Here is a 15,697-nt window from a genome sequence, read left to right on the forward strand (position 1 = left end):
ACTTTCAACAATTTCACAACAGATTCTGCTCTGCCGTGTTAGATTTTCTTGGTTTTAGTCTATTTTGCCCATCTCGAATGTCTAAGCCAGTCTGATATTTTTTTTATTTCTCTGTCTCTTCCTCCCACTCTCTCTCTGTAGGTAAAGAAGATGTAAAGTGAATCCCATGTCCCAAGATACCGAAGAATGCTTGGCAAGCGCCGTCTTCTCCAGCCATCTGTTGAACCAGAAGATGTCCAATGGAGTTTTCCATTCATTTCATGTAGGATGGATGGCTTTGTTGCCTTCTAGGGAATGAAAACGAGCTAGACCAGATCTGCAGAGATGGCTGCATGACTTACAAATTTTATCTTTTATCAAGAGGTGAAGCTCACCCAAAGAAGGTCGGCTTTTCCCAGCTTAGAAACAGATATAAAACCTTCTACTCTGTCTCTCTTGCTCATTAGAGGTTTGTGGCTCAGCCGTGGACTAACGGAGAGTCCATCTCTATAACTGTTGAGATCCTGTTCTCGAGGGCTGGACGATTTCAGGACTACAATGGAAGAGAATGTATTCAGTGTCCAACAGATTCAACCAAATGTAATCTCGGTGAAGCTCTTCAAACGCAAGGTGGGTGGCCTTGGGTTCCTGGTGAAGGAACGAGTCAACAAGCCACCTGTGATCATCTCTGACTTGATCCGAGGAGGGGCAGCAGAACAAAGTGGCCTTATTCAGACGGGAGATATTATCCTAGCGGTCAATGGGAAGCCCCTGGTTGATATGAACTATGACGCGGCCTTAGGAGTCCTTAGAAGCATCGCTTCAGAAACTTACGTTGTTCTCATCTTAAGAGGCCCAGAGGGCTTCACCACTCACCTAGAGACAACCTTTGCTGGAGACGGGACGCCAAAGACCATCCGAGTCACCAGACCTCTGTGTGGGACGCCAACCGTAGGTGATCAGGCATCTGCTCCGAGCATCCTCACCAAAGACAAGCAACAGGGGGAAGAACACACCATGGGGGGCTCTGTCAGCTCCCGGTGTGTGCGGGAGAATGGGCAAGGGGAAGAAAATCTGGTGCACATCAACGGCATGGTAGCCAGCAACGTGGCCAAGGACACTCTGAAAGGAAACCAGGATATTCCTGACCATTGCCTGAATGGCAGTGTTGAGAACAGTGAACTGCTCAAGGAGATTGAACCTGTTCTGGATCTTCTGAAGGGTGACAGCAAGGAACTCAACGGCAATGCTGAAGCCAAGATGGGAATGAGAGATGTCGAAGTCCAGGTGGACAGGTAGGATGCAAAAATTGTTTTATACTACAGGTAGTCATCGATTTACGACCACAGTTGAGCCCAACATTTCCATTGCTAAGCAAGACAGTTGTTAAGTAAGTTTTGTCCCATTTTACTTTTCTTGCCACAGTGAAGTGAATCACAGCAGTTGTTAGGTTGAGTTGAGTTGAGTTGAGTTGTTGAGTTGTTGAGCTGAGTTGAGTTCCGTTGAGTTCTGTTGCGTTCTATTGGGTTGGGTTGGGTTGGGCTGGGTTGAGTTGAGTTGCATTGTGTTGCATTTGGTCATTAAGCAAATCTGGCTTCCCACGCTGACTTTGCTTGTCAGAAGCGGGCTGGGATGGTTGACAAAAGGTGATCCCATAACCCTGGAAGAATGCAACTGTCATAAATACATGCCAGTTGCCAAGTGTCTGAATTTTGGTCATGTGATCATGGGGAGGCTGCAACAATCGTAAGCACAAAAAACGTTCCTAGGTCTATTTTTTTCAATGGTCACTAAATGAATGGTTCTAAGTCGAGGACTACCTGTATTTATATCATCTCCAAATCATTTGGGATGACAGCTCCCCAAATGCCTAACCACCACTCTTCCCTGAATACAGTCTTAGCAACAGCCAGGAAGGAGTAAGATCCCCGTATATGAATGTTGACTTTAGAATCTATTCTGTCTTGGCCATGAAGGCATGGCTGGCTGAAAAGGTCCTTGTGCTGGAATCATAGGGAACTGTGCAGGGTGGGGAGAGTGAGAAATAAAGGCGCCCCACTGCCTGCCTGCCTTCCTTCGAGGACCTATATCAGGCGTCAGCAACCTTAAAACACTCAAAGAACCACAAAGGTCCTAACCGGAAGCCCCTGTTCAATTCTGGAGCCGACCAGAAGTCCAGTTCCCCCACCATAGAGTCTCTTCCTAGCACACCGTCCTTTTTCCTCTACCTGTCCTAACCGAAAGCCCTATCAATCATGGAGCCGATCGGCGACAGGGAGCCGCAGCAGAGGGATGAAAGAGCCACATGCGGCTCCAGAGCCACAGGTTGCAAATCCCTGACCTATATACTGGTCAGAAAGAGGGCTGAGACAGTAAACCCCTCACATCAGGGACATAAACTGTTTCAACTCCTCCCCTCGGGATGCCACTATAGAGCATTGCATGCCGAAACAACTAGACCCAAAGGCAGTTTCTTCCCCCCCCATGCCATCACTCTGGTGAAAACCTAATTCCCATAACACTGTCTTATGTCTATGGATAGTTACCCATGGAGTATAGAGCTGTTTTGCTATTATCCTACTCATCTTTCCTCTCCTCTCCGCTCTTTCATCTCTGCTCTCCTCTCCTCTCCTCCCCTCACCTTCCATTCTGTAATCTTCTCTTCTTTTCTCTCCTCTCCTCCCTTCCCTCTCTCCTCTCTCCTCCCCTTCCATTCTGTAATCTTCTCTCCTCTCCTCCTCTCCTCTCCTCCCCTTCCATTCTGTAATCTTCTCCCCTCTCCTCCTCTCCTCTCCCCTCCTCCCTTCCCTCTATCCTCTCTCCTCCCCTTCCATTCTGTAATCTTCTCTCCTCTCCTCCCCTTGCATTCTGTAATCTTCTCTCCTCTCCTCCTCTCTTTCCTCCCTTCCCTCTATCCTCTCTCCTCCCCTTCCATTCTGTAATCTTCTCTCCTCTCCTCTCCTCCTCTCCTCTCCTCCTCTCCTCTCCTCTTCTCCCCTTCCCTCCCTTCCCTCTCTCCTCCCCTCCCATTCTGTAATCTTCTCTTCTGTTTTCTCCTCTCCTCCCTTCCCTCTATCCTCTCTCCTCCCCTTCCATTTTGTAATCTTCTCTTCTCCTCTCCTCCTCTCCTCTATCCTCTCTCCACCCTTTCCATGCTGTAATCTTCTCTTCTCTTCTCTTCTCTTCTCTTCTCTTCTCTTCTCTTCTCTTCTCTTCTCTTCTCTTCTCTTCTCTTCTCTCCTCTCCTCTCCTCTCCTCTCCTCTCCTCTCCTGTCCTCCTCCCTTTCCTCTATCCTATCCTCTCCTCCCCTTCCATTCTGTAATCTCCTCTCCTCTCCTCTCCTCTCCTCTCCTCTCCTCTCCTCTCCTCTCCTCTCCTCCTCTCCTCCCTTTCCTCTATCCTCTCCTCTCCTCCCCTTCCATTCTGTAATCTCCTCTCCTCTCCTCTCCTCTCCTCTCCTCTCCTCTCCTCTCCTCTCCTCTCCTCTCCTCTCCTCTCCTCTCCTCTCCTCTTCTCTGCATTTTCTTCCCTGAATGAAGAGGACTTATTTTCATGAAAGTTGGTCTCCATTTCAAATTGCTTTCCCTCTTAGTAACAATAGTGTCCTTCCCTCCCATTCTCTCACCTGCTCTTGTATACACAAAGCTAAAAAAGATACCTCAACCCTTGATCTGGCTGCTTTAAAGTCATGGAATATTCCCCCAATGCCTATGAACACAGCCCTGTCCTGATTAATCAGTAGGTGCCTTAATTGTATGTAAAAAAAAATGAGGATCTTAAATAACAGCGCAGAGGAGAGACTGACAAGCATAACATGAGGATGGATTATATTTTTAATGGATGCTCATTTCAAACTTTTTAGCGTCGGCTTGCTTGAAATGGACGGTTCCTGAACTGGAAAAACACAATGCTAAATGAATGAAATAAATGCCTCCCACCACAGCAGCTCATGAACCATGCCTAATTGATGATCTAATATATGAAGCTGCATTTTAGGCAGAGAAAAACAAGCCGTTTTCAGAATATGTCCATTATCTAACTTCACCTTTCTCAACCTGAGTCCCCTTCAAGCAGGGGTGGGCCATTAATTTCCCCAAGGGGCCACATGAGAAGCTGGAACAGTTGTGAAGGGCTGAAAGCAATATACTGAACTTAATTCTTCTCAGTATTAGTTTTAGTACTTTATTAAAAGCAGTAAATTATACGGTTTGGCTTAGCTGCTATTGGTAAGAATACACATTACGTCTTATTTGCAGTCAATTTCTAATTTCCTATTGACTTCACCCGGGCCAGATAGGGACAGCCAAAGGGTCAGATGTGGCCTGAGGGAGGGGGGCACGTAAAATGCTCAGGTCTGCCTTAGAGGAATCTTAGACAAGGCTCCCATCGTCTCGAAGGAGCTTGGCTGATGCATCCCCACTGTTCAGAATTAGATGGAGGCATTAGAACCGTGGTGGCGAACGAATAGAATAGAATAGAATAGAATAGAATAGAATAGAATAGAATAGAATAGAATAGAATAGAATAGAATAGAATAGAATAGAATAGAATAGAATAGAATAGAATAGAATAGAATAGAATAGAATAGATATTGGAATAGAATAGAACAGAACAGAATAGATATTGGACTAGACTAGACTAGACTAGACTAGACTAGACTAGACTAGACTAGACTAGACTAGACTAGACTAGACTAGACTAGACCAGACCAGACCAGACCAGACCAGACCAGACCAGACCAGACCAGAACAGAACAGAACAGAACAGAACAGAACAGAACAGAACAGAACAGAACAGAACAGAACAGATATTGTAATAGAATAGAACAGAACAGAATAGATATTGGAATAGACTAGACTAGAACAGAACAGAACAGAACAGAATAGAATAGATATTGTAATAGAATAGAACAGAACAGAATAGATATTGGACTAGACTAGACTAGACTAGACTAGACTAGACTAGACTAGACTAGACTAGACTAGACTAGACTAGACCAGACCAGACCAGACCAGACCAGACCAGACCAGACCAGACCAGAACAGAACAGAACAGAACAGAACAGACCAATACAGAACAGAACAGAACAGAATAGATATTGTAATAGAATAGAACAGAACAGAATACATATTGTAATAGAATAGAACAGAACAGAATAGATATTGGAATAGACTAGACTAGACTAGACTAGACTAGACTAGGAGGAGGAGGAGGAGAAAGAAGAAAAGAAGAAGGAAGAAGGAAGAAGAAAGAAGGAAGAAGAAGAGAAAGAAGAAAGAAGGAAGAAGAAGAAGAAGAAGAAGAAGAAGAAGAAGAAGAAGAAGAAGAAGAAGAAGAAGAAGAAGAAGAAGAAGAAGAAATTTCCCTCTAGCAATGGCATTCCACTTCATACACGTCAACACCCAACTTCATAGCATTGGGATGTTGAAATGCGAGTAATTTTCTAAGTCTCGTCCTAGTCAGCACACAGCTCTGCAACAGGGAGAGAAAACGCAAAGGGTTTTAGCTGGGCTAGTGAGCAAAGGGAGGCTTTAAGTCTCTGCAGCTGAAAAAGAATGAGGCAGCAGTGAGAATCTGCTTAGCATCCCCAGAAATGAAGCAGCGATCAAGGAATAATAAGAGGAAAACAGATGAACTAGATTTTAGGAAGAGATGGGGTTTTAGTGACAATCCTCTTGTGGTGTTGAGCACAAAAAAAGTATAAAGCAGTCGGACACATATAGAGAAAGAAAGGAGAACTCTTCAAAAATGTATTCTTTTTCAAGATGAGAGGGAAGCCCAGAGGTTTATTTATCTTTTATGTATTTATAAATTTATTTTTTTATGTATTTATAAATTTATATGCCACTCGTCTCCCCCATAAGGCAACTCTGGGCATCTTACGAATCATAAAAAAGATAAATAAGAAAACCATTAAAATTGGAGCTCTGGTGGCTCAGCAGACTAATTAACAGCCACTTACATCTGCTGCCTGCAATTATTGCGAGTTCGAATCTCACCAGGCTCAAGGTTGACTCAGCCTTCCATCCTTTCTAAGGTAGGTAAAATGAGGACCCAGATTATGGGGGCAATAAGATAACTTTGTATAAATATACAAAAGTATGAAGGCTATTGCTTAGCGCATTGTAAGCCGCCCTGAGTCTCCGGAGAAGGGCGGCATATAAATCAAATTAAAAAAAAAAAAATTAAAACTAGGCTTCAAGAGAATCCTATAGGATTTAAACCAGTGCATCCCAAACCTTTTCCTTCATTACTTATCAGAAAGTCCTTTTATTCCAGTGTAGGTAAAACATTTTAAGCCCATTTAAATATCCTTGTCGTTATTGGGTCAGGGGTTCATGTGTTGTGCCCTAAACTACTTTTACCCAATGCTGGTTCATTTTCCCAGGTCAGATTACAGATTAACAGAGTTGGAAGGGACCTTGAAGGTCATCTAGTCCAACCCCCCACCCAAGCAGGAGACCCTGCACCATTTCTGACAGATGGCGGTCTAGACTCTTCTTGAAATCCTCCAGTGATGAAGCTCCCACAGCTTCCAAAGGCAACTTCTGTTCCATCAGTTAATTGTTCTCAGTGTCAGAAAATTTCTCCTTATTTCCAGGTTGAATCTCTCCTTGGTCAGTTTCCATCCATTGTTCCTTGTCTGGCCTTCGAGTGCTTTGGAGAATAGCTTGACCCCCTCCTCTCTGTGGCAGCCCCTCAAATATTGGAAGACTTGCTATCCTGTCTCCCCTGGTCCTTCTCTTCACTAGACTAGCCATGCCCAGTTCCTGCAACCGTTCATTGGTATGTTTTAGCCTCCAGTCCCCCAATCATCCTGGTTGCTCTTCTCTGCACTCTTTCTAGAGTCTCAACATCTTTTTTATACTGTGGTGACCAAAACTGGATGCAGGATTCTAGGTGTGGTCTTACTAGGGCTTTATAGAGTGGTATTAGTACCTCCCTTGATCTTGATTGTATCCTTCTGTTAATGCAATTTAGGATGGCATTGGCTTTTTTTGGCTACCGCTGCAGGTCTGGGAAACTCTGATTTAAACAACTTGGCAAAGTATTCCAAGCTTCTTTTGTCTGGATAAAAATAGAGCTGGGGACAAGTTGAGCCGGTCAGTTTACAGTCACCGGGGGGGCCAATTCTTTTTCCTCCGTGTTTAAGCAGGAAAGTTAAGAATAAAACAGGAAGCCTTCACTTAGTGAACTCTCTCCATTGAGTAATTATAGTTTGCAAGCGACAGCCGGGGAAGGGAAACCTGCGTAGAACAATAGGCATATCGTATGTGATTTGGCAGCATATATTCAAGTAGTCCTTGATTTATGACCACAACGGAGCTCAAAAATTTATGTGGCTAAGCGAGACAGTTGTCAAGTGAATTTTGCCCCATTTTACAACCTTTCTTGCCACTGGTTGTTAAAATGAATCACTGCAGCTGTGAAGTTAGTAAGACGGTCATTAAGTGAATCTGGCTTCCTCGTTGACTTTGCTGGTCAGAAAGTCCCAAAAAGGGATCAAGTGACCCCCCCCAGGACAGCTGCAAGAATCATAAATATGAGTCAGTTGCCAAGCGTATGACCACAATGGTCATAAGTGTGAAAAATGGTCATAGGTCACTTTTTTCACTCGCAGTTGGGACTTCAAATGGTCACTAAGTAAATGGTTGTAAGTTGAGTTTTGGTTGTCATGATGTAAAAAAGATGTGAAGACTCTAGAGAGAGTGCAGAGAAGAGCAACGAAGATGATTAGGGGACTGGAGGCTAAAACGTATGAAGAACGTTTGCAGGAACTGGATATGTCTAGTTTAATGAAAAGAAGGACCAGGGGAGACATGAGAGCAGTTTTCCAATATCTCAGGGGCTGCCCCAAAGAAGAGGGAGTCAAGCTATTCTCCAAAGCACCTGAGGGCAGGACAAGAACCAACAGATGGAAACTAATCAAGGAGAGAAGCAACCTAGAACTAAGGAGAAATTCCCTGACAGTGAGAACAATTAATGAGTGGAACGACTTGTCTCCAGAAGTTGTGAATGCTCCAACACTGGAAGTCTTTAAGAAGAGATTGAATAACCATTTGTCAGAAATGGGGTAGGGTTTCCTGCCTAAGCAGGCGGTTGGACTAGAAGACCTCCAAGGTCCCTTCCAACTCTGTAATTCTGTTTTAAATATTTCTAGAAGACAATGACAAAAACTTATTCATAATTACCATAGCAACATCCGTAATTACTACTTCATACAAAAAAAAAAAACCACATGGTGGACTGCTCTTGTTTACATCACGTTGGTTTCCTTGTGTACTCTGACCAGCTGAGACATCAGTTGTTTAGACACGCATAAAACGACATGTTTACATCTCATTAAACTGAGGTTTGTTTGCTCATGATTTATTAAGTAAGTCGCGTTAAGCCCTAAACTGGGACTTGCAAACCACAACAGTCAGACTTACAAAACACGCTGAGACGAAAACTACACCAACTACACTATGGGTCAATGTGAGGATTGGGGGGAGGGGATCTTGGGGCAGCCATGGATGTGACTTAACATATTTTGAGGGACTGAAGGACCCAAAAGAGATGGAGCTACATTGCACTCGCAGGCAAGGACTGTTTGTTAAAATTTTTGACATGACTCTTGTGGTTTTTCCACTTCAAAATGAATATCTTAACTGCTCCACCACCGAACAAAGGCATCAAAGAATTATGAAGTCAGAAGATTGACTTCATAATTGGTTGGGCAAGTGAGTCCAATCTTGAAAAAAAACCCTTTTGCTTTCTTTGAGAGACCATGAAGCGGCAAAAAAATGCTTCTAATGCCCCAAACGAAAAGGCGGCGAAGATCATCAATCGTTAAATGCCAAGATGTCTTACTCCAAAGATATTATCTGACCCCCTGCTAACCACGGGGTGAAAGTTGACCGTGACTCCTTTGATAATCCCTCTTCCGGTTCTATTTTTACTTTGCCTAAAGATGGCTGTCATATCGGATCTCTTTGACCAGTTTCTAATGCCTCAGGTCTAGCTGAGCTGCTATATTTCCCTTGTGACTCTTGAGGCTTACGCCTTTCACGAAACCCATAAGGCAGTGGAATGTATTTTTAAAGGATCTTATTTTCCACAATTGGGATAGAAAGCCTGCTCTGCCCATAAGGGCATCACCTCTTAGTCGAAGGGGAACATAAAAGTAAATAAAATTCAGATAGGATTTTGCCCTTGAAGAGAGTTGCTTGCGGGCTGTGACGATTGCAAATGTTAATGTGTAAAGGCGTATAATCCTAGTACTGGAAAGAGACATTGAAAATGTTGAATAGAATAGAATAACAGAGTTGGAAGGGACCTTGGAGGTCTTCTAGTCCAATGTCCTGCTTAGGCAGGAAACCCCACACCACTTCAGACAAATGGTTGTCCAATATCTTCTTTAAAATTTCCAGTGTTGGAGCATTCACAACTTCTGGTGGCAAGTTGTTCCACTGGTTGATTGTTCTCGCTGTGAGGAAATTTCTCCTTAGTTCTAAATTGCTTCTCTCCTTGATTAGTTTCCACCCATTGCTTCTTGTCCTGCCCTCAGGTGCTTTGGAGAATAGCTTGACTCCTTCTTCTTTGTGGAAGCCCCTGAGATATTGGAACACAGCTATCATGTCTCCCCTAGTCCTTCTTTTCATCAAACTAGACATACCCAGTTCCTGCATTCATTTCATTCTTTGTATGTTTTATCTTCCAGCCCCCTAATCATCTTCGTTGCTCTTCTCTGCACTCTTTCTAGAGTCTCAATATCTTTTTTATATCGTGGCAACCAAAACTGAATGCAATATTCCAAGTGTGGCCTTACCAAGGCCTTATAAAGTGGTATTAACACTTCACGTGATCTTGATTCTATCCCTCTGTTGATGCAGCCTAGAACTGTGTTGGCTTTTTTGGCAGCTGCTGCACACGGCTGGCTCATATCTAAATGGTTGTCCACTAGGACTCCAAGATCCCTCTCACCATTACTACTGAGTCCACCTCTCTTGTTGTTCAGTGCAAGAATCCAAATCAAATCATCCAGCACAGATGTTTGTCTTGCCTCTGCTTGAACTTTTTCAGTGAAGGAAGCTCCGAACTTCCTTTGGTAAATTATTTCCATCGCTTCTTATTATTTTCTAAACGTTTAGTGGGAATTTGGCTTTCCTCTTTCTATATCCTGCTTCCTGGAACAATCGTCTTGATCAACTATGGAATATTCTTTCAGGTGCTTAAAAGTTAAAAGTTAAAGAGTCATCAAATCAAGGTCAAAATCCTGGTGACTGTGCAGATAATCTTATGACTTGATTTTCCTTAAGCAGAAAAAACATGATGTGGAGGAGGAGGGGGAGAGGAAGAGGAAGAGGAGGAGGAAGAACAGGAGGAGGGGGGAGAGGAAGAGGAGGAAGAAGAAGGAGGAGGAGGAGGGGTTTGAATGAGAAATGGTAAAAAAAAAAGCTAGATGTTTTCCCCAACATAAGACTAAGCGAAAGGCTTCCTAGGAAAGTATTATTATTCATCCTTCAATAAACAAATCCTTGTATCGTTTAGGAAGGCTGCAATCCTTTCCAAAGAGAGTGAAAAAAAGTAACACGCCAACAAAAACAAAAATCACTCCAGAATGTCTTTTGCTTGGTAGAGTTTGAAATCTACTTGGCCACGTTTTCTTCATATATTTTTTTTAAAGAATAGAATAGAATTCTTTATTGGCCAAGTGTGATTGGACACACAAGGAATTTGTCTTTGGTGCATATGCTCTCAGTGTACATAAGGAGAATAAAATACATTTGTCAAGAATCATAAGATACAACACTTACTAATAAGCTATCAAATCGTACTAGGAAACAAATAAAAACAATATATTGAAAGATACAAGCAACCTGGTTATAGTCATAAGTGGGAAGAGATAGATACTAGGAAGGAAGAGAATAATAATAGTAATACAGTCTTAGTAAATTATTTGACCGTGTTGTGGGAATTAGTTGTTAAGCAGAAAAACTGTCCTTGTGTCTAGTTGTTCTGGTGTGCAGTGCTCTATAGCGTCATTTTGAGGGTAGGAGTTGAAACTATTTATGTCCAGGATGAGAGGGATCTGTAGATATTTTCACAGCCCTCTTTTTGACTTGTGCAGTATACAGGTCCTCCATGGAAGGCAAGTTGGTAGCCATGGTTTTTTCTGCAGTTCTAATTATCCTCTGAAGTCTCTGTCTGTCTTGTTGGGTTGCAGAACCAAACCAGACAGTTATAGAGGTGCAGATGACAGACTCAATAATTCCTCTGTAGAACTGAATCAGCAGCTCTTTGGGATTTTAGGATCTACGTAGCAGAATAACATTGCTACCAAATAATTTTGTTCTTGGAAACCCAAAAAGCTTTCGGAATCCATGCTGTTGGCTGCGAACCAAGAGATCTCTTTACAGATTCGATCTGGTTTCTATTCTCCCCAGGGTTAGCATGAAAAGTTAAACAACTATGAATAAGATGTGAGCTGCCAGGTATTTGCGAAAATATTTTCAATTTGTAAACCAGTGTTCTGGAGTGGGATTAATGGAAGGACAGACAGAACCACCCCCGGGGCTCTTCTGAAATCAGCTGTTCCTTCCGGAGCTTTCGTATCGTATCATGTTATCTCTGGATCTGTTTTTCTTTTCTTTTTGAACTCCGTCTAAACGTCTGAATAATGACCTATCAAGTACATCCTTGTTGGTTACTTCTGGAAACTAGCGTAGCATTTGGAATTCTTTGGGGGAAAAAAACCCTTACCCCCTGCTGCTGATTACATGAGCATATTATGTTTCAACATGATGGGCTTGCATTCCTGAGTAGGAAGTGTTCGGTTTGTGCTTGGTACGTTTCGGCTTATTAATTATAAACATGTGTCTGGGCAAGGAAAAAGGAGAGGTTCTGCTTTCTTCTCTTTTTTGGGGGGGTCTTATTCCTGGACTCTGGGGTGCAACGGCTCAGTGGTTAAAGATACAGAACTTTTCAGCTGGAAAGCTGACAGCTTAGGTTCGAGACCCAGGGGTGAGCTCCTGTTCTCTGCTCCAGCTCCTGCTCACCTAGCAGTTCGAAAGGATGCAAATGCAAGCAGATAAATAGGTACCACTTCGGTGGGAAGGTAACAGCGTTCTGTGAGCCTTTGGCGTATAGCCATGTTGGCCACGTGACCATGGATAATGCTGGTTTCCTCAGCCAAGAAACAGAGATGAGCCCCACTCCCTAGAATTGGACACAATTGGACAAAGAAACCTTTATTTTTTTTATTCCTGGATTATGTGTGACTTCAACATGCAGCCATTTTGTTTGGTTTTCAGCTTTTATGGCAGTGATGACTGTTGCAATATTTTCAGGATCAGACTCAATAATATTAGTGAGAGTTGAAGGTTTAAATATACTTCCTTTTATTTACAATAGGCATTCTATATTCACTGAATATTCACAGATAGAAGCAAGGAAAAGGGTGTAGGTGGCTCCTTATATATACAATGGGTGGAGCTATAAGTGGGAGTGGTGAATTATGAATACATTAAGAAGTGAAGAATAAGTTAACCCCTGATACCCCATTCATATACTATTTACACATTAGAGAATAAGGCATTTACATCTGACAATGACGAACCTTTTCGGCACCGAGTGCCGAAAAGGGAGCACTTATGAGCTCATCAGGGCTGCAACCAAGAAGAGGAACTGCCCAGGGGGCATGCGTGCACCGGATAAGGTATTTCTGGCGCGCATGCAAGCAAGTCTTCCAGTTACTGTCACGCATGTGATCAGCTGGCCGGTGTACATGCTCCTGCCAGAAAGCAGAAGACCGTCACGTGGGCATGTGCGCCAGAAACGCGGAAGAGGAACGGGCAATGCCACACATGCCAGCTGACATGGCTCTGTGTGCCACTTCAGGCACGCGTGCTGTGGTTCGTCCTCACAGTTTTATGGCATCTCTTCATTAAGAGTGCAAAAAGGAGACTGGAACAGCCTCCGTTCCTTCTCACACACACATACAAACACAGACATCATTTTCACCTCTTTTGTTTTATCTTCTCATCACTTCTAACTCCCTTGCCCTTTGGAAGCCTCAAGTGCCTACTTATTGTATTCTGCTCATCAGAAGAAAATGCAACCATGCCATAATCCAGGGAGGGGAGTCGCTGGCATGCTATGCAAACAGATTACTCTCTTGCAATCCCTTTCTCTCCAATCTCTCCACTCTGTGATGAGGGGAGGGGAGGGTGAGAAAAAAAAAAAACCAGTTTCTGTAGGCAACCTCACCTTTGCCTGACTTTTGCCTGCTTCTGGTGAAGTTGAATTAATTCCAATATGCGGAAGAGCAAATAGCTTACTCTCTTGAAATCTCTTCCTCTTCAGTCTCTCTGTTTTGCAAGGATGGAGGGACAATCAAACAAAGGAGACTGCCTATAGGAATTACTTGCTTTTGTCTTGATTTTCACAAATATTCTATTCCATTCCATTCCAATAATAAAGGCAGGATTTTAAAAAACCTAATAAATAAAGCTTTTAAAATTGTAACATCCACGTACCCGGGGTGGGCTGCTGGGGATTCGAAGGGGTTCAGGAGAATCTCTAGCTAAGATTCTGTGCAGTTCGGAGAACCCCCAAATCCCACTCATGGCTGGCCCCTCCCACCCTGCCCCGCCCCTCCCAGGAGTCTCCATGTGGCCCGTTTTGGATGCAGGTAAGTGCAGAGTGCATGCAGAGACTCGGGGGTGTGTGTGAAAAACAGGCCTACCAGAATTCAGAAAGGCTGAAAACAGGCCCATTTCCAGCTTCCAGAGGCCTCTGGAGCCTGGGGAGGCCATTTTTGCCCTCCTGGAAGCTCAAGGAAAGCCTCCGGAGCCCGGGGAGGGCAAATACACACACCCCTTCCGTGGTACAGGAGGCCGACTAGGCCACGCCCACCATGGCCATGCCCACCCAGCAACTGGGCAGAGAACCCCTTGCTAAAATTTATGAAGTCCACCCCTGCACAAACCTGCCTTTGGATAATTGTGTGTCCTAGGCAAAAGATGCAAATACACACCCAAGAATGATGCTAGCGAGGAGGTGGCCTCCTGAGAAGCCAATCTAAGTTCAAACATAGAAGCAGAACATTTTAATGTTGCTCGAGGCAAATTAAGGCTTTTTCATGCCCTAGAAGAGAGTTAGAATGGCCTGCACAGGAACAAGATAAGCTTTTAAAAGATTATTGCATACAAAGGCACCTTGTCAAGAACTTTTCAATAAATAAGAGGTGTGCATTGTGCAGCCTGTAGGCTGATTGAAAAGAGGAAAAAGGGAAATTAGTCAACAGTTAAACCTCCCTCTGAGCTGAGAAGTTCAGGGTGCTTTTTATCTTATAACTCCCTGGGATTTCCTGGGGTTTTTTTTCTTCATAGAGGAAGAATAGAATGGAAATATTGCTGCCGGTAGAATTTAAGGGAGGGGCGAAACCAGTGGTGAGTTCCTCCCGGTTCGGCCCGGTTCTCCCGAGCCGGTAGCGGTGACAATATGATGTCACCGAACCGGTTCTGCCCACCCCCCGCCTCCCCCACCCACCCCCATGTTATTCTTACCTTTTATTTGGCCCCACCCCCAATCTATTGCTGCCTCCTGAGTCCCAGCTGATGGCTAGAGGGAAAAAAACTGTTTAAACGCTTGCCGTGGGGCTTCAAAGGGCCGCCCTACAGCTGATCAGTGTTAGAAGAAAACAAATGAGTAGACCAGTGCCTGCAAAAATACATGAGTAGATCAGTGTCTGCAAAAATACATGAGTAGATCAGTGCCTGCAAAAATACATGAGTAGACCAGTGCCTGCAAAAATAAATGGGTAGATTGGTACAGCTCTGCAAGCAGTTAAAAGCCTGGTAGACCAGTACCTCTGCTAAATCCTAAAGAATTGTCACATGACCATCAAGCCATGCCCACAAAATAAGCCACGCCCACAGAACCGGTAGTAAAAAAATTTAGAACCCACCCCTAGGCGAAACCTCGGCAGAGAATGGGGCTTTGCAGGTTAAGAATCAATTTTCATCCTCCGTGTCTCCCGTAAGTAGCTTCATTTTTTTTAATGAATCAACACCACTCCAACTGAGTGGTTACAATTCAGTTACAATTCAGTTGGAGTGGTGTTGATTCATTAAAAAAAAATAAAACCCAGCATCTACAATAATGCAACATTACAAAAACTGACAAGAACAAAGGAACGCCCCGAACTTAACACTCATCGGGCTTAGCATGTGTGAATGCAGGAGGATGGTGAAATGTAAAAATTAAAAGGTAATGGCAAAGGTTCCCCTCGCACATATGTGCTAGTCGTTCCCGACTCTAGGGGGCGGTGCTCATCTCCATTTCAAAGCCGAAGAGCCAGCGCTGTCCAAAGATGTCTCCATGGTCATGTGGCTGGCATGACTCAAAATCAAAGGCGCATAGAATGCTATTACCTTCCCACCAAAGGTGGTCCCTATTTTTCTACTTGCATTTTTTATGTGCTTTCGAACTGCTAGGTTGGCAGAAGCTGGGACAAGTCACGGGAGCTCACTCTGTTATGCAGCACTCGAGATTCGAACCGCTGAACTGCCGACCTTTCGATCGACAAGCTCAGCGTCTTAGCCGCTGAGCCACCGCATCCGTTTTAAATGTGCAAAAATTAAATGGGATTCAATTGGGCCTCACAATCTGTACTCCGTTTCATAAGGAAGCCTGTACCCTAAGTGCATTTGTTGGTGGTAGATGTCAGGG

General features: G+C 43.8%; 1 protein-coding gene across 1 annotated transcript in view; it reads left to right on the plus strand.

Annotated features, from left to right (window-relative positions):
- Nucleotides 1-476: 476 nt before the first annotated feature.
- Nucleotides 477-15,697, plus strand: part of NOS1 (nitric oxide synthase 1) — an 88,713-nt gene continuing 73,492 nt past the window's right edge. The window contains exon 1 of the mRNA XM_070951413.1: nucleotides 477-1,274. Coding sequence (XP_070807514.1) covers nucleotides 538-1,274 — 737 coding nt within the window. The 5' untranslated portion in view covers nucleotides 477-537. The remainder of the gene's footprint in view (nucleotides 1,275-15,697) is intronic.

Source organism: Pituophis catenifer, unplaced genomic scaffold (genome assembly GCF_029215685.1).
Source record: "Pituophis catenifer annectens isolate HBS135680 unplaced genomic scaffold, rPitCat1.0.hap2 SCAF_10, whole genome shotgun sequence".
Taxonomy (NCBI): domain Eukaryota; kingdom Metazoa; phylum Chordata; class Lepidosauria; order Squamata; family Colubridae; genus Pituophis; species Pituophis catenifer.